Here is a 21,497-nt window from a genome sequence, read left to right on the forward strand (position 1 = left end):
GATTTCTGTGCATAATTAACACCCAGACTAGACCATTCTTAACTGGCTCCTCACCTGTAACACCAAATTAATGTCAGGAAATGCAACTACACCTATCATTAGCTGCGTTCCATATTCCAAAAGAGAAAAAGATATTGCTTTGAATATATCTTCCTCTTACTTTTTCAAATATTTCCTTATTTGAATTCCTTTGGGTAAATGTCATTTCCTGTTAGGACCCCAAATTCGAATTCCTTTTTGAGATTCAAAATAACAACCAGTTGTTGGTTTCACAATAGCACTGCAAAAGACTGAAAGTTCTTATAAATCCCTGAAGGAACAAAAAACCATGAGAGTTTTTATCTACCTAACATTTTGAGTTTTGATCCTTTGGTTTTAGTTTGATATGCTAATATTTAAGCAAGTAATTAATAATAACTAATTTTAATAAACTCAGAACATCTGTAGAAGGTACAATTTAGGCAACTACTAAATCATGCACCTCTTTCCTGGATTCATTCTGTAGTTTCAAAACAAATTAGTGTCCATTAAATACAACATATTTCCATTTTAAAGAAATTATTCAAATTCCACATAATACTTTATGCATGCATGAATATTTGAACATGTAAAACAAAAACAAAAATGTTAGAACTTGTAGTTAGCACTCTGTTCAATGTTCTAGTTCAATTTCTATTTTTTTCGTCTATCCTATAATTGTTTATCTTGATTCTATTATTAAATGAGTATGCTGGGTTTATAAGATGAAATTAATTCCCATCTAGCAATTTCTAAATTCACAATTTTATAAGTCTTAGCTATGTGAAAATAAATAGAAACAGACCTCTTTGCTGATTTTATAACTAAAGAAACCTGAATTGAATAATTAGGACATAAAAACATGTGATAGTAAAGTTTACTGAGAAATGGCTACCAAAAACAAGATTCATTTTCAAGTAAACAATGCAAAAATTCACTAAGCTGTTCGCCAAGTAGTTTTTCTCTTTCTACATTTATACTTGCACTAGCTCTGCTAAAAGAAGCCTAATATATCTATGATTGAGACCATGTCTTTATTGGAAATAGTGAAAATAGGATAATACATTCAATATTGGTTCACTTAAGGTAAACCTAAACTACAGGAGATAAAGAATGCCATTAGCCAAATAGAAACTGTCTTAAAGATACAACATCTAAGAAGATGATGACAACAGCATAATATGAAACTCCAGTTAGTTAGCAACCTGCTTTGGTGATAAGACTTGAGCTCATAGGGGTATGCGTCCCAATAAAATAATTCAAAATGTGGAAGAAAAAACAGAGTGTGACATCAGAAAATTGCTGAAATTATTTCTATTTGAATACTTTTTTTCTGACCCAGAGAGGTACAATTTATCATGGAATGAATGGAACAATATGTGACAATAAGAGGAACCAATGAGAATAAATTAGGCTAGATTGCTGTGATACAGTGTTTTGCTTACTTGAACTGGCTACAAGTTTCTTTGCTAAATTCAAGTTGTTTCCTATACTGCTTAACATGCCAAATTTGTTTTGATTTAAAATGCAGTAATGAAAAGAAAAAATTACATTGGCATTACTTTATACAGCAAAGTTATTTTTAGATATTAATATATTCCACAAACAAATTTATTGTACTCATTCTAGTTGACCTTAAAATTCTGTTATTCTGCTATTTTCCTAAAGAATATAAAGATCCAGTATGAATGTTAGTGTAAAAAAATCTTACAAAGGTCTACCTGGCTTTGATGACCCGTCATTACACAGGAAGATCCCTGCTGCTACTGGCGCTGAATTCTCAGTCATAATAGAGCTGCTCCACAATCATGGAAAGATTTGTTAATTTTTGCATCCACACCCCTTCACTCTAGTTTGACCACACGCTAGGTTGCCTCTTTAATGCCAGGTTCCACCACATGACTTGAATTAGCCAATGAAATGTAAACAGAAGTTACACAAGCCTCTTCCATGCACCAGGTGCAAATCTTGTCTCATTTTCTTCTATCTCTTTCCTCCCCCGCACTGCCACACGTGAAGCTGCTGATTGCCTGGGTTCTGGACTGAAGATCTTATGGAGATGAGCACCAGCTGTGGAGAAAGCCAGTGGTGTCCCAGACTTTAGGACTATTTCAGGAGAAAAAAAAAGTACTTTGGACCATAGAACTTTTGCAGGTGAGAGCTGAGCTGTGTCACGGAATCCTTCATCTTATAGATGGCTAATTTTTTATTTTGGTAGAAGATGAGGTTTTGCCATGTTGCCAAAGCTGATCTTAAACTCCTGGGCTTAAGTGATCTGCCCACCTCAGCCTCCCAAAGTAATGGGATTATAGGCGTGAGCCACCACACTTGGCCTTTTCTTTTTTTCATATTTATTTAATTATTTTATTTTATTGAGACAGAGTCTCACTCTGACACCTGGGCTGGAATGCAGTGGCTATCATGGCTCTCTGCAGTCGTGAACTCCTGGACTCAAGTGATCCTCCCATCTCAGCCTCCTGAGTAGCTGGGACTACAGGCTTGCACCCATGCCTGGCTAATTTTTTTTATTTTCACTTTTTTGTAGTGACAGGCTCTTGCTACGTTGCTCAGGCTCGTCTTGAACTCCTGGCCTCAAGTGATTCTCCTACTTGGCCTCTCAAAGTGCTGGGATTATAAGCCTGAGCCACTGAACCCAGCAAAATTTGCCTTTCTTAAACTAATTTATCTCTGTTGGGTCCAAGAGCTTACAAGTTGGTTGTCATTTAATATGTTAAACACTAGAATATTTTTTAGTTGAAATTTTATTTTTTCCCTTTACATATTGTATCCTTTAGTACTTTATTTCACTAATAAGAATTATAGTTTGCAATCATTTCCCACCTCTATATTCAGTATATCAATTTTTGTTTTTCCTTTCTACTTCTGTCTTTTGCTATAATTTGCTGTAATACAGGTACTTTCATCAAGGCATCCAGTTCTTTATATCATTCTATATTTTTACTTGGGAGAAATAGAAATGTTGCTAATTCCATCTTACTGACAATACCTAAATTATTGTTTGTTATAGAACATAATGATTTAAATATACAAAACACTAAACTGAGATTTTTTACATTTTATGCGTGCAGAATTTACATTTTATGTGTGCAGAGACAAAAATTGTTATAAGATTACAAGTTAATGTGAAAGATGATTTCCGATTCATGAGTTTCAGGTTTTGATAGCATATCCTTATCCACTAGATTAGTCTTTTAAAAATGTGTATGATAGGGAAAAAATCGAGGGCATGAAATTCTGAGACTTATGGGAACTAAACTTAAATGTTCGTTGTTAGATTTTTTTTTTTTTTTTTTTTTTTTGCTGCATATGAAGTTTTAGGCAGTCATTGTCCAACAACATTAAATACTGAACATATGGGAAAAGCATATGATTTTTCGAAATGTTTTTCTAAAGTAATCTCATTCTACATACACTTAAGAGCAGTTATAATGCTTTAGTGACACTTGAAGTAGCTATTTAATGTGATCTCACCACTATAGGGAAGGCCGTTGCATGACTTTTTTGTGTGTGCTTAACTGCTAAACAGGAGAACCTTTTCCTGAGCAACCAGCTGGGAAGGATTTAATTTGACATTCTCCCTACTAGGACCCCCCAAAGAGACTGGCATGTGTGCCCAGCCCATTATGACAAGAGAACAAGGGGAATGGTGCTATCCACTGATATCTGACCAGCACTTTATGTTTTAAAAAGTGTTTTTACAGCTATTATTTTCTTCCCCGCACAACCACCTTGTGAAGAAGGTAGGATAGCTATTATTATCTTTCTTTCACAAATAAGCCACTTGTTACTTGGCTTCTAAAGCATATCTAAGCTCTAATTAAAGTTTCACAACATTAGTGTTTAGAGAGGTATCAATCAGTGCATCCAGTTTACAACATGATTCAGAAACTTGGGGAAAAAGCAGACTGGCTCATCCCTACACCCCAAAGAAACACAGCTATTTTCCTAACCAACAATCACCATTTACTTCCTAGCTGGCTATCAGAGAACAGTCAAGAGCAATTTATGATTCTCTTACCTCCTTAACAAAAGACACTGCAGTACTGTTAGCAGTACCATAATAAAATGTTTTTGGTTTTTTGCTTTAGAGATAGGGTCTGGCTCTGTCACCCAGGCTGGAGTGCAGTGGTACCATCATAACTCACTGCAGCCTCAAACTACTGGGCTCAAGCAATCCTCCCACCTCAGCCTCCTGAGTAGCTGGGACTACAGGTGCATGCCACTATGCCTGGCTAATTTAAAAAAAATTTTTTTTGTAGAGATGGAGTCTGGCTATGTTGCCCACACTGGTCTTGAACTCCTGGCCTCAAGCAATCCTCCCTCCTCGGCCTTCCAAAGTGTTGGGATTACAGGTCTGAGCCACCCCATCTGGCCTAAAATATTTTGAATTAATGAAAACAATACTGTACCAATCAAGAGAAGTAGGATGGAGGATCTGGTGAAAAAGAGATAACACTACGAGGAATGATTGATTTTGATGGGCTGGTGGTAAGGAAGGGCAGGGGGTGCAATCTGGAAGGGGTACACAGGTAGGGCTGCACACAAAAGTAGAGCACCATTAAAATGAATTTTAGATAAACAATGAACACTTTTTTAGTATTTTTTTTTCTGGCAACCGTGAACACAGGAGACTTTAACTTTCCCTAGAATGTACAATCCTTGAGGGCAGAAATTTTTGCCTCTTTGGTTCACTGCTGTATCCCCAGTACCTAAAACAGCACATAGTAGGTGCTCATGTATATCTGGCCTATATTAATAAGGTTTATTTCTTAAGCTAAGTAGTGTGTACAAAGGTGCTTGTTATATAACTTTCACACATTTTGTATGTCTGAAGTGTGGCATAATACATTTTACAAATTACAGCATTAATGAATAGCTCATTTTAAAAGCAGTTTCTTTTACCCAGCCTCCGTGAGGGACTCCAAGGGGGAAGTCAGAGAATAAAAGGTTGTGAATCACCCCTTATCCCATTTAAATGTTACATGGGGATGTCAACTTGAGATGATCAGTCGTCGCATGTATTTTGTGCCAAGGGCATGGTTTGCCCTTTCCCAGAGGCTCCTCTTTTGCTTGTTTTATTACTAAGACTATGGAAAGTGCTTCTTTTGCCACTGCCCTGACTCCATCATCACATGAAATTTCCCCTCATGCTCTACGAAGCCCAAGCAGCAATTTTTGGAAATTGAAGAAACATATAATTTACTCCACATCTGAAACTCCTACTAAACCCAAATAGCTTATCCTTTTCTCATAGGAGACCAGTAATTGGCCCTCACTAGCTGCCATGAAGCCCTCTTTATCTCATCTTCATCTAGGTTCTCTAAATGTTATTTACACGCATAGAAGTGTATTTATAACCCGCATCTCTTACATGGAGTATTTTTTTAAACATTGGAGAGGTGTTTCTTTTGTAATACAAAGTGGGAAAAGGTAAAGGAATGATTTTTATTAACATATTCTCAACCATGTGAAATATATAACATTTGACAACTATATAAAAAATAGGAAGACATTTATTTCTAGGTGGTATTATCACCAGTAATTCTTGCTTTTGTTTTGGTTTTCAGACAATACAACATGCATCTATACTTTTAAATTTTCAGCTGGGTGTGGTGGCTCATGCCTGTAATCCCGAAGTGCCGAGGTAGGCAGATCACCTGAAGTCATGAGTTCAACCCCAGCCTGGTTAACATGGTGAAACCTCATCTCTACTAAAAATACAAAAATTGGCCAGGCGTGATGGCATGGGCCTGTAATCCCAGCTACGTGGGAGGCTGAGGCACAAGAATCACTTGAACCCAGGAGGCAGAGGTTGCAGTGAGCCGATATCACGCCACTGCACTCCAGCCTGGGTGACAGAGCAAGACTCCATCTCAAAAACAAATTTTTTTTTTCTATGAGTGTCATATATATGGTGTACACACATTTGTGTTTGTATATACATATATGTATGTATATATTACTATGTGTGTATATACATATACAGACACATACACATATATGTATGTTTGCATATATATTACTGTTTATGGTTGAGTCTCTAATTAGATTTGCTTATAGATGTACATGGGTCATGGTGACTAGAATAAGTAAAAAATCTTCCCCTGCACAGTCCAGATAACTGTCTGCAGTAACAATTCATACTCTGACACCCTGAAAGTCACAAATCAGAGAGCTTTCTTTTGCTTTCAACCTCAATGCCCAGACCTGTTAGGCAGGATACCAGGTGGGAAGGAAAAGTTACAGCTTGCTTATTAGATCTCAGGAACAAAGCAAAAAGGTAAGTACAGAACAAACCAAGTTGGAAAGGAATTAGTGGGGTAGGTATCTAAACCCATGAAGAAAGGATTTTGCCCAAGGCACCAGAAGAAGGTTGAGGTCTTGAGGTACCAACAATCTTAAACACCCCTTCCCCTGAGCATGTGAATGGAAGCAAATGCAGGGCAAGGGAGGAAACCACATCATCAGAGGGAATTAAAACCCACCCACTACACTTGAAATTTCATAATGTTTCAATCTCCTCTCTCACCAAATATTTTACTGGAGAAAGTCATCATAATTCTGATTTATTTTATTTTTTGATATGGAGTCTCACTCTGTCACTCAGGCTGTAGGGCAGTAGTGCAATCTGGGCCCACTGAAACCTCTGCCTCCCAGGTTCCAGCCATTCCTGTCTTAGCCTCCTAAGTAGCTGGGATTACAGGCATGCGCCACCATGCCTGGCTAATTTTTGTATTTTTGTAGAGATGGGGTTTCGTCATGTTGGCCAGGCTGGTCTTGAACTACCGACCTTGGGTGATCCATCCCCCTCGGCCTCCCAAAATGCTGGGATTACAGGTGTGAGCCACTGCCCATAATTCTGATTTTTCTTACTTCATTTACAGTAAGTCCCCGAACTTCTCTGTGACATTACATAGGGATGATGATGACAGTAAAATAATAGCTTAATCTCATTAGATTATTGTGAGGATTAAGTATGAAAATGCAGGCAAAGCATTTTAGGCACCATGGTGCATTTAAGTGTACAATGAATGTTAGATATTCTCATTCATGTCTTCATTATTGATAGCAGTCCCACAGCAGAATCTATAAAAGTCTCAAGAAGCTGGGCAGTAAAAAGGTCAAAAATGGAATGGACAGGGAAAGATCAGTCATCCCAGAACAAATAACTGAGTTTATCTGGGTTTGGGTTATAGTGTTCTACCCAGAGGAGATGCTTGCAGCTGAGACCGCTAGAATAAAAAGTCACATTCATGGGCTGGGAATGCCCACTTTAGAGGTCACTTCCTGCTGTTGTCTTCAAAAGTGCTTTACGGCTTACATAGCTCCTGTAAGTATGTTTCTGGTGCGCTCACTGGTCCTAAACCGGCAGGTGGATATACTTACCGATGGTTTACATGTGGAGAAATAGCCCTGCCCAATATTTCATGGTTAGTGCTGGAACTAGGACTCAAATTCAGGTTTCCTGGCTCCAATTCTACACTTGCTCCAGTACATAATGTTGTCATTTGAAGGTGTTCAGAGCCAGCAGACGTAGGACTCTGGACTCAGACGCTCAGAAAAAAATTCTGCATAGACAATTACTATTCTCACTCATTCAGCTATTTGGCACATAACTCAAAAAAGAAATGAACACTTGGCATGCCATTTTGGGCAGGTTGTCCCCATGGTGATGTGTCTCTTAGGAGGATCTTCTCTGCATTTCGTGTACAGATTTCTCCCGAATCTCACAGAAGCAATATTGGAACAGAAAATGAAACTATGTAAGTCTCTAATATAACCAAAATAAGAATTCAAATACAGGTCTTTATGATTCATAATATGACTTGTTGCATATTCCTAAGAGAATCATTTTACAGAATATATACTTCTCTTCCCTCCTTTCTCTTTGTTTAGCAACATCAAACAAAAGCTGCTTGGGAGTGGCTACTAGGAATTGGTTTTAAGCATCCAAACTAATTTCCTCTCTCCTCATTCAATCCCTCAGAAAGAAGTGCAAGAGGAGTATACATTACATTTGCATCAGCATTCAGCATTTACATTTGTCTTTCAACACTTCAACAGAATTGACTTAGGTAATAATTTACTCAACTGATTTCAGTGCAAGACTCTAAGATAAAAGCAAATTTTCTGAGAGTAAAACAAAACAAACCCAAACTTCAACGGACAGAAAATTGCTTTGAAATCCTAGTTATCTAGGCAACTTGCTATTATCCGTTCATTATTAAAGAGAATAAAAAATTAGTTTGAGAAAAGACATACATTTAACACACAAACTCCAGAGCACAGGGTTACCTGAGGCACTGCCGTTAACCTTTGTGGTGTGAGCCATGCTGGCTTGAGTCCAATGAGAGATTCAGAAAGGAGTGAGGAGTCATGCAAATTTTATGCATCAAGTTCTCAAAGGCATTCAACCTGAAACAATAAAGAGAGCCCCATCAAAATGGATCATTTAAAAAATGTACAACACTAAATCTTAGACTTCCGTTTACAAAGATGACTGCTAACAGAGAAAGGAAATCGGAATGGGGGGAGAAAGACTATAGATCCAGGAGGTGACTGCATTGGACCTGGCAGTATGGAGATAACACCCACGGATGTACCAGTGGCTACATACTGAAAGGGGGTCTCTACACATAATAATCTATGGGAAACAAAATTGGTTCTCTAGAAATGAGACTATTTTAGGAAAGTGGTCACCAAATACAAATGACTTCCTAATGTGTAGCACTCTACAAAATATTTTTGGTTTTTAAGCATATCTTCCTTTCCAAATTCTGGTTCAAAAAGTTCATTTATTCAACTGCAATTTCAAAGCAATTACTGCACCAAATGTTTACATTTTTAAAAAGATTAACTTCATGGAAATTCTTTTGAGATATCCGAAGTCTTTCTACCAACGCCTCTTTCTTACATGCAACCACCTTTCTAAAGCACAAATCTGATCCAGTCAGTCCTCCTCCTCTTAAACAAAAATTCATTATCTCCCACTGTGCCGTTGGATAAACTTCAAATTATTAGAGGCATTCGGACCAGAGCAACTCCATCTTGAATAGGGGCTAGATAAAATAAGGCTGAGACCTTTATTTTAAGTCTAAATTCCCAGAAGGTTAGGCATTCTTAGTCACAGGATGAGACAGGTCAGCACAAGATACAGGTCACAAAGACCTTGCTGATAAAACAGGTTGTGGTAAAGAAGCCGTCCAACACCCACCAAAACCAAGATGGAGATGAAAGTGATCTCTGGTCATTCTCACTGCTCATTATATGCTAATTATAATGCATTAGCATGCTAAAAAACATTCCCACCAGCAGCAGGACAGTTTACAAATGCCATGGCAATGTCAGGAAGTTATCCTATATGGTCTAAAAAGGGGAGGACCCCTCACTTCCAGGAACTGCCCACCCCTTTCCTGCAAGACACAAGAATAATCCACCTCTTGTTTAGCATCAAGAAGTAACTGTGTGTACAATCAGTTGAGCAGCCTACGCTCCTGCTCTGCCTATGGAGTAGCCATTCTTTATTCCTTTATTTTCTTAATAAACTTGCTTTTACTTTACTCTATGGATTCACCTCTAATTCCTTCTTGTGAGAGATCCAAGATCTTGGGGTCTGGATTAAGACCCCTTTCCAGTAACAAAATGATAGAACACGGCACATAGTTCTGAAACACCGGGGTCCACATTGGGCAATATATTCATTTTACATTGATATTTCTATTTAAAAGTTACCTGAGATTACCATAATAAGACTTATATTTCAATCACAAAATTTAAAACAAAAAAAGAAAAAAAAATACAAAAAAGTACACTGTTTCCCCTTTGCTTTTTGCAAATACCTTCCGAAAAATACTAGCAAACAGTAAACAACAGTACATATAGAAATTCCATTTCCATTGTGCCCAAACTCTGACTCTAGACCCATGAAATCAGAAGAAGTTGGGAGAAATAAATTCTAAGTTGAGAATTAAAGTGTCAATTCAGAAACCCACATGACCTCTTAACAACAGAATGCCAAAATAATATCTGTATACACTAATTCTAATGCAGCCATTGAAATCATATAAGTTTTTAATAAGGCAAAATATTCAAAGTATGTTGGTTAAAAGAAAAACAAAACTGTATACTATCCTAAACCTAATTTTATTAAAAATATGTATGTGTATGTGTATATGTACACATTTAAACGATGAGAAGTAAATGTACCAAAATTTTCACTGTGGTGGTTGCCTCTGGTTGATGAAATCATGGATTTTAGCTCTTTTCTTATTTTTGTAATAATAATTATTAAAAATAAATATTTAGGCCAGGCGCAGTGGCTCACACCTGTAATCCCAGCACTGTGGGAGGCTGAGGCGGGCAGATCACCTGAGGTCAGGAGTTTGAGACCAGCCTGGCCAACATGGCAAAACCTCGTCTCTACTAAAAAATACAAAAATTAGCCAGGGATGGTGGTGCACGCCTGTAATCCCAGCTACTCGGGAGGCTGAGGCACCAGAACCACTTGAACCTGGGAGACGGAGATTGCAGTGAGCTGAGATTGCACCACTGCACCCCAGCCTGGGCGACAGAACGAGACTGTCTCAAAAAATAAAACTAAAAACTTAGACCCCTTCTGTCTTATTTGCTTTAAAACCCTCAGGGAAAAGAAAAGGTATTTTTTAAAATGCTATTCAAAAAAGGAAACTATCAGGCTACAATCATGAAGATTATAAGGGGTCAGAAATATAAGTAAATAAAAAGGAAGGAAAAGGAAATGGCTGATTGCTTTGATCACATAGGGTGAGAATTTCTTGCCACTTAGTGAAATTTCCCTCATTGTTTAAATGGGTTTGCACCACAGTTCAAAGCTAACTACTGTGAAAGCAACTCAGTGTAAACTCAAAAGGACCCTTTTTTCTCTCTTTTTTTTTTTTTTTTTTTTTTAAACAGATTGCTTCTGACAAGCCTGCCCGCTGCGTGGCTTTTCCAGCTACACTGACTAGCATTGTGTTCACCTGGAGAGAGGAGATTCTAAACCATCCACTCCCTGCTGATCCTTAGTTTCTGGCTGGTGACACACCAGAAGGATAGGATGGCTCCAATCTCCCTGATGAAGGGGGTAATCACCTGACTTTCTCTTGGAAACAGAAGCACTGGTTCAGGTCCACAACACTGAACTTGGAGAGCAATAACCTTTGTGTGCACAGTCATTGCTGGCTGAATCAAAAGGCAGGCATTAGGGATAAACACTGTCTTTTAAGAATAAGAGTGAATGTCTATACATTTCTGACAAACACAGTTTTATTTAAAAAAAAAAAAAAAAAGTGGAGACTGGGAAGACCAGAGAGGGAGGGGCAAATGAAGGGGCAAAGGAAAGAAGCCCAGTTTCTGGAATTATTCAACTAAGTATGCTTTTAAAAGCTAACAACCACAAAACCCTAAGCCAAACCCTGTTTACTGGCCCCTTGCTAGCCTTGTGTGTTTGCACTCTTGCTCCATAACGGCTTGTAAATACCACCATGTAAAACCTTGAAGGCAAACAGAAGACAAGAAGGGACAAGCTGCATGTGCTAGGGGTGAATGAAGTATGCGTCAAGGTATTTGGATGGAGATGTGCCCAGAATCTTCCTAGTCAAGCTTAATAAACTTTGGCCCAAGGTCCTCTCCTGTTATTGAAAGTCTTTCATCTGGCAGATCTTTTTCTCAGATCCAAATTGGTGCCTCCCACCCTTCCCCAAACTGAACAATAAAACCAAAATAAGGAGGAAGCCTAAAATTAGGAACTATAAGCATATCACTGGTAAAATAACAAGACACTGTTGGCCGGGCACGGTGGCTCACGCCTATAATCCCAGCACTTTGGGAGGCCGAGGTGGGTGGATCACTTGAGGCCAGGAGTTCAAGACCAGGCTGGCCAACATGGCAAAATCCCATCTCTACTACAACTACAAAATTAGCTGGGTAGGGCGGTACACGCCTGTGATCCCAGCTACTTGGGAGGCTGAGGCACAAGAATCACTTGAACAGGGAGGCAGAGGTTGCGGTGAGCCGAGATCACGCCACTGCATTCCAGCCTGCACAGCAGAGTGAGAGACCCTGTCTCAAAAAAAAAAAAAAAAGAAGACACTGTCACTGGGTGTGAATCCTGGCAGTGTCTGTGCAAAGAGAACAGTTGTATATTGTGTATTGATTTTTCTCAGTTATTATTCATGCTGACAGGCGGCCTCAAATTGTGAGTGCTCATTCTTCTTAATGCTATGCAGATTCTTATGTCGGTGCATTGTATAAACCAGAAAAGGTTTGGCCACAGTCCATTCCTGTGTTACAGATCAATAAATTGCTTCTTTTCTCCCTCAGAGGACAGTGCAAACCAGTAAATCTTAAGTGGTACAATGGTGGCTTAGTTCTCCTAGCTAAGAAAGAAACCACTCCTGCGAAAGGATTTAGGAAAATACATCAACAGAGAAAATAAAGAATTTGTCTTTGTCTCTATTTATTTCGGGAGACTGAAGGATGCTGATGCATGTTTTAGTAGATCGCCAAGTAAGGTACAATGAATGACGGAAACATTGCATGAGCTGACCCCATAAATACTTTACATTAGCTAAAATGATACAAATATGAAAAACAGCACACTAGAACTTTGATAAAAATACACCAATGCAAACAAGTAGTTAGATAAAATTGAGATTTGATATATACTCTAGCACTGCTAAACTATCAAATGCCACTATCTCAGTTAGAAACAAGATAATGCTGATGATAATATTGATGGTAATGTTGATGGCAGCTAATGTTAATAGACCTCTTACTATTAGTTATTGAAATATAAAATGTCACCCAAAGTGTAACATTAAGTACTACTAATAAAAAAAGATGTCACTAAATGATAAAATGCTTATTAAGAAATTACATTCATTATAAGACACATCCTCATTTCAGAGGCCATATGAGAAAAATGCATACCTTACCACTGATGCAGTTGTTACATTCAAGGGACTTTTAAAAACACTTAACAGTTATTACCTTGTGTAAACTTCACAACAACCCTACAAAGTACTACCCCTTCTCTCCATTGTATACATAAGAAACAAGCACAGGGAGTTTTAGAACTTGCTCACATCACACAGCTAGTATGACAGCGCTGACATTTAAAGCTGAGCAATTCAGCCCTAGGGCTCTTGTGATTATGTGATTTAGAGTAAGGGCACTATTGTTTCAACAAATGAGAACTTAGGGCATAAATGAGTGATGCATATACGTAAGGTAGACACCTTAGTTACCTATATGCTTACTGCAAGGAGGCTTTGCGCAAATCCTTTTTAGATAAGAAAGCTGCATCTCGGAATTTTATGTAATTTTTTTTCTTTTTTGAGACGGAGTCTCGCTCTGTCGCCCAGGCTGGAGTGCAGTGGCGCAATCTCAGCTCACTGCAACCTCTGCCTCCCAGGTTCAGGTGATTCTTCTGCCTCAGCCTCCCAAGCAGCTGGGATTACAGGTGTGTACCACCATGCCCAGCTAATTTTTGCATTTTTAGTAGAGATGGGGTTTCACCATGTTGTCCAGGCTGGTATAATATGTTTTTAGAGCAACTGTATTTGCAACCTTATTCCTTGGAGTAACACATTTAAGAGCCTGAAGTACTTACATGACACACAGGAAATGCTTCTCAGTACTTAACCAGTACACTCTTTTCTTCTTCTTTTTTTTTTTTTTTTTTTTTTTTTTTGAGACGGAGTTTTGCTCTGTCACCCAGGCTGGAGCACAGTGGCGCCATCTCGGCACACTGCAAGCTCCGCCTCCCGGGTTCACGCCATTCTCCTGCCTCAGCCTCCCGATTAGCTGGGACTACAGGCACAGACCACCACGTCCAGCTAATTTTTTGTATTTTCAGTAGAGACGCGGTTTCACCGTGTTAGCCAGGATGGTCTTGATCTCCTGACCTTGTGATCTGCATGCCTCGGCCTCCCAAAGTGCTGGGATTACAGATGTGAGCCACCGCGCCCAGTCCCAGTACACTCTTTTCTAGACTGCACAGAATTAGTAGAGCAGGCTTGATTATCAACCTTGTTCTTTATATGAATGTCAACTGTTTCAAAAAATCAAATACTTCCAGAACTGAAAAACAAAAAAAAAAACTCCACCAGGTAGAAGGTTCTAAATGCAATGGTAGGAGTTTCAAAAATGCATAAAAACTAAGGCAGGATACTGGAATCAGATTCTTGCCACTCAAAATAAGAATTATACTTTAAAAATGTAGATGAAAGCTGGCTTCACTTCTCCCCACAGAATAACCAAAATAAATATACATCAACGAGATTATCACCAGCAATCTCCCAGAACTCATGAAAGAGAATCAGTCAGTTCCTGGGGCCACTGAGAAGTAAAAACAAAACAAAATAAAACAAAACAAAAAACAAAACAAAACTCCAGCAGACAGTAAGAGAATCAGATTTTCATATCTGTGACACCCTTCCCCCAGTCTGCTTGGTATCAAGCACATGTAAAACTTCCCCCAACTCAGATTCTACACTGGAAAAAGTGAGATTAAGTTGGACACACAACTTGCCTACCATCTTGGCTTCTTTGGCAGGAGACCTATCCATGCCTCAACCCATGAGAAGCATCAGGAGTGCCTGAAGGGAGATACCATCCTGTGGACAGCCGGACACAAAGGAAGGAGGCAGGATTACCATCTCCAGCCCTGGAAGCTCCGCTCTGTAATTCAACCAAAGGAGATGCCAAATCAGAGTGGCTGTTCGGCAGCACTATGCTGTAGGAGGTAGATTCCACAGGTCTCTTGGGCATGAACTCCTAGCCAGCCTTTCCATACCACAGGGATAGCTCCTTTGGAACCTCCCCCATTCCAGCCAGGCAATCCTCTGATCCTTTGCTAGAAGAACCGAGGCAAACCTGGGTTTTAAGTACCATTTGGTGCTGAAAAAGAGGCAGTGACCTAGCGGGAAAAATGTGTAAGAAATTCAACAGCTAAATTACAAATAATCTCTAAGCAAACATACCAGTAAAAACCAAAACAGACTAGACAGAGAAGATTGGAATAAATAATAAATCCTTTAATGCAAAGACACAGACATATATCCATAAGAACATGGAACCATGACCTCCCCAAATGTATAAAGCAAGGAACCAGTGACTGACCCTAATGAGATGGTGATTCATGAGCTCTCTGACCAAGAATTCAAAATAGCAGTTTTACAGAAACTAAGGGATCTCCAAGACAACAAAGAAAAGCAACTCAGAAACGTATCAGAGGAATTTAACAGAGATCGAAGTGATAAAAAATCAAACGAATCTTGAAATTGAAAAATATATTTGCTAACTGAAAAATTTATTGGAGGCTCTCAACAGCAGAATGCATCAAGCAGAGGAAAGAATCAGTCAGCCCAAAGACAGGCTCTTTGAAATTACATAGAGGAGAAAAAGTAAAATGAATGGAAATATATTATACAAAGATTGCCTACAAGATACAGAAAATTACCTTAAAAGACCAAATCTAAGAATTATTGGTGTTCAAGAGAAAGTTGAGCAAGAGTGAGGGGTAGAAAAAAGCTTACTCAATAAATAATAACAGAAAACTTTCCAAAATATGAGAAAAATATCCAGGTAGAGGAAGGTCAGGAAACACTAAACAGATTTGACCCAAATAAAACTACACCCAAGGCATATAATAATAAAACTCTCAAAGGTCAAGGACAAAAAGAGGATACTAAAAGCAGCAAGAAAAAAGGAGGATATAACATACAAAGAAACTCCACTTCAGTTGGCAACACACTTCTCAATGGAAACCGTAAGTCAGGAGGAAGTGGAATGATATTTTCAAAGTGCTGAAAGAAAAAACCCCAAAAAACCCTGCTATCCTCAAATACTTTATCCAGCAAACAGCAGAAATATCCTTCAAGTATGAAGGAGAGATAGTCTTTTTCTGACAAACAAAAGCTAAGAGAATTTACCACTACTAGATCTGTCTTACAAGAAATGTTAAAGATGGTTCTTCAATCTGAAATGAAAAAACATTAATGTGCAAAAAGAAAACATTTGAAGGTATAAAACCTATGGGTAACATCAAGTATAGAAACCCCCAGAATATTCAAATACTGTAATTGTCATGTGCAGTCCACCCATAAGTTACCCATAATTCTAGTATGACACCTAGAAGACAAATCTATCAAAAACCCTAACAGCTACAGCAACCTGTTAAGAGATAGGCAATATCAAAATACGTAAATTCAGACCAACAAAAGTCAAAATGTCAGGGGATGGAATTAAAGATGGAGGGTTGTTTTAAAGTTTTTTATTTATTCTTTTTTTTTGTGATCTAAGACAGGGATCTCCAACTCCTGAGCCATGGACCAGTACTGGTCCGTGGCATGTTAGGAACCAGGTCACACAGCACTGCCTGCTCCACCTCCTGTCAGATCATTAGCAGCATAGATTCTCATAAGAGTGCAAACCCTATTGTGAACTGCAAGTGCGAAGGATCTAGGTTGAGCGTTCCTTATGAGGATCTAATGCCTGATGATCTGAGGTAGAATATTTTCATCCTAAAACCATCCCCACTGCCCGATCTATGGAAAAATTGTCTTCCATGAAACTGGTCCCTGGTGCCAAAACAGACTGGGGACTGCTTATCTAAGATAAGCTGTCATCTCTTTAAAATAACTTGTTATTTCTATAAGATGTTTTCTATAAGCCTCATGGTAACCACAATGTAAAAACCTATAATAAACACACTAAAAAAAAACCCCAACAAATTAAAACATAGTTCCAGAGAAAGTCACTTAACCATAAAGGATGACAGGAAGAAAGGAGGAGAAGAGTTACAAAACAACCAGAATACAAGAAACAAAATGGTAATTCTCCATTCAGAAATTTATCAGAGAAATTTAACAAAGAGACATTATTCAAAAAATCAAACAGAAATCTTAGAACTGATTAATACATTTGATGGACTGAAATTCAGCTCCCAAGTATATAAAGCAAACATTAATAGATACAAAGAGAGAGAGAGAGATTGTAATACAATAATAGTGGAGGACATCAAATACCCCACTTTCACCAATGAACAGATCATCTAGACAGAAAATTAACAAAGAAACCATTGTATCAAACTACACATCGGACCAAATAGGTCCAACTGATATTTATAAAACAGTTCACTCAACTATTCAGAATACACGTTTCATCAGTACATGGAACATTCCCCAGAATAAACCATATTTTAGGCCACAAAACAAGTCTCAACAAATTTTTAAAAGTAGAAATCATATCAAGTATCCTTTCTGACCACAATGGAATAAAACTAGATATCAATAACAAGAGGAATTTTGGGCTGGGTGTGGTGGCTCATGCCTGTAATCCCAGTACTTTGGGAGGCTGAGGTGGGTGGATCATCTGATGTCAGGAGTTCGGGACCAGCCTGACCAACATGGCAAAACCCTGTCTCATTAAAAATACAAAAATTAGCTGGGTGTGGTGGTGTACACCTGTAATCCCAGCTACTTGGGAGGCTGAGGCAGGAGAATCACTTGAACTCAGGAGGTGGAGGTTGCAGCTTGCACCACTGCACTCCAGCCTGGATGACAGAGGGAGACTCCATCTCAAAAAAAAAAAAAAAAACACCTTTGGAAATTAAACAAAAACATGGAAATTAAACAACATGCTCCTGAATAAACAATGAGTTGATGAAGAAATAAGAACATTAAAAAATTTCTCAAAACAAATAAAAATGGAAACACAACATATCAAAATCTATGGGATACACTAAACACAGTACTAAGAGGGAGGTTTATAGCAATAAACATCCACATCAAAAAAGTTGAAAGACTTCCAAAAGACAACCTAATAATGGAGCATCTCAAGGAACTAGAAAAGCAAGACCAAGCCAAACCCAAATTTACTAGGAGAAAGGAAATAATAAAGATCAGAGCAAAAATAAATGAAATTGAGATTAAAACATTACTGAAGATCAACAAAACAAGTTTAGTTAAAAAAAACTGACAAAACTTTAGCAAGACTAACTAAAAAGAGAGGACCCAAATAAATAAAATCAGAAACAAAAAAGATACAAAACAACAGAGACCATAGGAGTACAAAGAATCATTAGAGACAATTGCCAACAAATTGAAAAATCTAGAAGACAAAGATACATTCCTGGAAATATACAACCAAAATTGAACCACGAAGAAAGAGAAAACCTCGACAAACCAATAGCAAGTAATAAGATCAAAGCTATAATTAAAAGTCTCCTATCAAAGAAAAGTCCAGGATCTGATGAATTCTATTAAACATTTCAAGAAAAACTATAATAATTCTACTCAAACTCTTCAAAAAAAAAAAATTGCAGAGGAAGGAATGCTCAAACTCATCCTGCAAGGCAGGCATTACCCTGATACCAAAACGAGATAAGGCCACAAAAAAAAAAAAAAAAGACAACAATAGGCTAATTTCACTGAGGAACACAGATAGAAAAATCGTCAACAAAAAATATTAACAAACTGAATTCAGCAAGATATTAAAAAGATCATTCAACATTATCAAGTGGGATTCATCCCAGGGATGCAAAGATGGTTCAGCATATGCAAATCAATAAATGTGATACACATTAACAGAACCAATAACAAAAACCATATGATCATTTCAATAAGTGCTGAAAAGTATTCAATAAAATTCAATATCCCTTTTGATAAAAACCCTCAGCAAACCAGGTACAGAGGAAACATACCTCAAAATAATAAAGGCTATATATGACAAATCCACAGCCGACATCACACCAAACAGGGAAAAACTAAAAGGCTTTCCACTAAGATCTGGAACAAGACAAGGGTGTGCACTTTCACTACTTTCATTCAACATAAAGTGGAAGTCCTGGCCAGTTGGTCAAGAAAACTAAATAAAGGTGTTCATACTGGAAAGAAAGAAGTCAAATTCGCTTTGAATGTAGATGACAGGATCTTCTATTTTTAAAAACCAAAAAACTATTAGAAGTAATAAGTGAATTCAGTAAAGTTGCAGGATACAAAGCCAACATACAAAATTCAGTAGCATTTATATACACCAATAGTGAACAATCTGAAAAAGAAAGAAAGCAATCTAATTTATCGTATCTACACAGAATGTAAAATACTCAGGAATATTTTGTTTTTTTTTTTTTGAGACAGGGTTTTGCTCTGTCACCCAGGTTCGCACTCTGTCACCAGTGCAGTGAGCACTGCAGTCTCGATTTCTTGGTCTCAAGCTTTGCACTCTGTCACCAGTGCAGTGAGCACTGCAGTCTCGATTTCTTGGTCTCAAGCTTTGCACTCTGTCACCAGTGCAGTGAGCACTGCAGTCTCGATTTCTTGGTCTCAAGCGATCCTCTGACTTCAGCCTCCCAAGTAGCTGCAACCACAGGCACATGCCACCACGTCTGGCTAATATTTTGATTTTTTTTTAAGAGATGAGGTCACACTATGCTGCCCAGGCTGGCCTCAAACTCCTGGGCTCAAGCAATTCTCCCGCTTTGGCCTCTCGAAGTGTTGGGATTGCAGGTGTCAGCCACTGTGCCTGGCCCCTGAGAATCAATTTAACCAAAGCTGTGAAAGATCTTTACAAGGATCACTATAAAAACTGATTAAATAAATAGAAGATGAATCAAAAAATGGAAAAGATATTATTCCATGCTCATGGATTGAAAGAATATTGTTAAAATGACAATCCTACCCAAAGCAGTTTACTGATTCAATGTAATCCCTATCAAAATACCAACAATATTCCCCATAGAAATAGAGCAGACAATCCTAAATTTTATATGGAACCACAAATAACCAAAGCAATCTTGAGCAAAAAGAGTGAAGCTGGAGGCCTCACACTACTTGACTTAAAAATATACTACAAGGCTATAGTAGCCAGATCAGCACGGTACTGGCATAAAAAACAGACACAGACACCGACTGAACAGAATAGTGAACCCAGATATAAATCCATGCCATTTGCAGCCAACTAATTTTTGACAGAGGTGCCAACAATATGCAACAGGGAAAGGACAGTCTCTTCAATAAATGGCACTGGGAAAACTGGACAACTATATGTAGAAGAATGAAACTAGACCTCTATCTCTCACCATGTACGAATATCAAATACAAATGGATTTAGACTTAAATCTAACACCTGAAATTATAAAACTACTAAAAGAAAACATTGGGGAAATGCTCCAGGACATTGGTCAGGGCAAAAATTTTTTGTTGAAGTTCTCAAAAGCATAGGCAACAAAAACAAAAATGGACAAATGGGATTACATCAAGCTGAAAAGCTTCTGCACAGCAAAGGAAACAGTCAAACAAGGTGAAGAAACAACCCATAGAATAAGAGAAAGTATTTGCAAACTACCCATCTGACAAGATAAATAACCAGAATATATAAGGAGCTCAAACAACTCAATAGCAAAAAGTCATTAATCTGATTTTTAAAAGGGCAAAAGGCCTGAACAGGTATTTCTCAACAGAGGACAAATGAACAAAGGGTATAAGAAATGCTCAACATCGGTAATTATCCAGAAAATGCAAATCAAAACCACAATGAGATATAATCTCACCCCAATTAGAATAGCTTTTATCAAAAAAGACAGGGAATAACATGCTGGTGAGGATGCACAGAAAGAAAAATCCTCACACATTGTTGGGGGGAATGTAAATTAGTACAGCCACTATAGAAAACAGTTCAGAGGTTCCTCAAAAATGTAAAAGTAGAATACTATATGATCCAGCAATTCCACTACTGAGTATTTATCTAAAAGAAAGAAAACCAATATATTGAAGAGAGATTTGTACTTGCATGTTTATTGCAGCACTATTCATAATAGACAAAATATGGAATCAACCTAAGTGTCCATCAATGGATGAATAAAGAAAATGTGGAGGCCAAGGCAGGTGGATCGCTTGAGTCCAGGAGTTTGAGACTAGCCTGGACAACATAGCAGGACTCTGTCTCTACAAAATAATAATAAATATTTAAAAAGAAAGTGTGGTAAAAACACACAATAGAATATTATCCAGCCATAAAAAGAATTAAATCCTGTCATTTGGAGCAAGATGGATGAAACTGGGGGTCATTATGTTCAGTGAAACAAGCAAAGCACAGAAAGACAATGTCACATGTTCTCACTCATATGTGGGAGCTACAAAAGTGAATCTCATGAAGATAGAGAGTAGACTAGTGGTTACCGGAGGCTGGGAAGGGTAGCGGGGATGGGGAATGAAGAGCAGTAGATTAATGGGTACAAATACACTTAGAAGAAATAAGACTTGGTGTTCGATAGATCAGTAGGACAACTACAGTTAACATTAATCAAGTGTAAAGATCTCATGAAAACTCACTATTACAAGAACAGAATCAGGGTAACTGCCCCCATGATTCAATTACCTCCCATCGAGTCCCTCCCACAACACACGAGATTATGGGAACTACAATTCAAGAAGAGA

The 21,497-nt window shown here is 38.1% G+C and overlaps 1 protein-coding gene across 1 annotated transcript in view; it reads right to left on the reverse strand.

Annotated features, from left to right (window-relative positions):
• Nucleotides 1–5,465: 5,465 nt before the first annotated feature.
• The window catches only part of LOC117978220 (phosphoglucomutase-like protein 5), a 71,150-nt gene continuing 55,118 nt past the window's right edge, over nucleotides 5,466–21,497 (reverse strand). Inside the window, exons 7-8 of the mRNA XM_055117373.2 lie at nucleotides 14,595–14,739; nucleotides 5,466–8,454 (exon numbers count right to left, since the gene is read on the reverse strand). Of these exons, the coding sequence (XP_054973348.1) occupies nucleotides 14,631–14,739 (109 nt within the window). The 3' untranslated portion in view covers nucleotides 5,466–8,454; nucleotides 14,595–14,630. The remainder of the gene's footprint in view (nucleotides 8,455–14,594; nucleotides 14,740–21,497) is intronic.

The sequence above is a fragment of the Pan paniscus genome, chromosome 11 (genome assembly GCF_029289425.2).
Source record: "Pan paniscus chromosome 11, NHGRI_mPanPan1-v2.0_pri, whole genome shotgun sequence".
Lineage (NCBI taxonomy): Eukaryota > Metazoa > Chordata > Mammalia > Primates > Hominidae > Pan > Pan paniscus.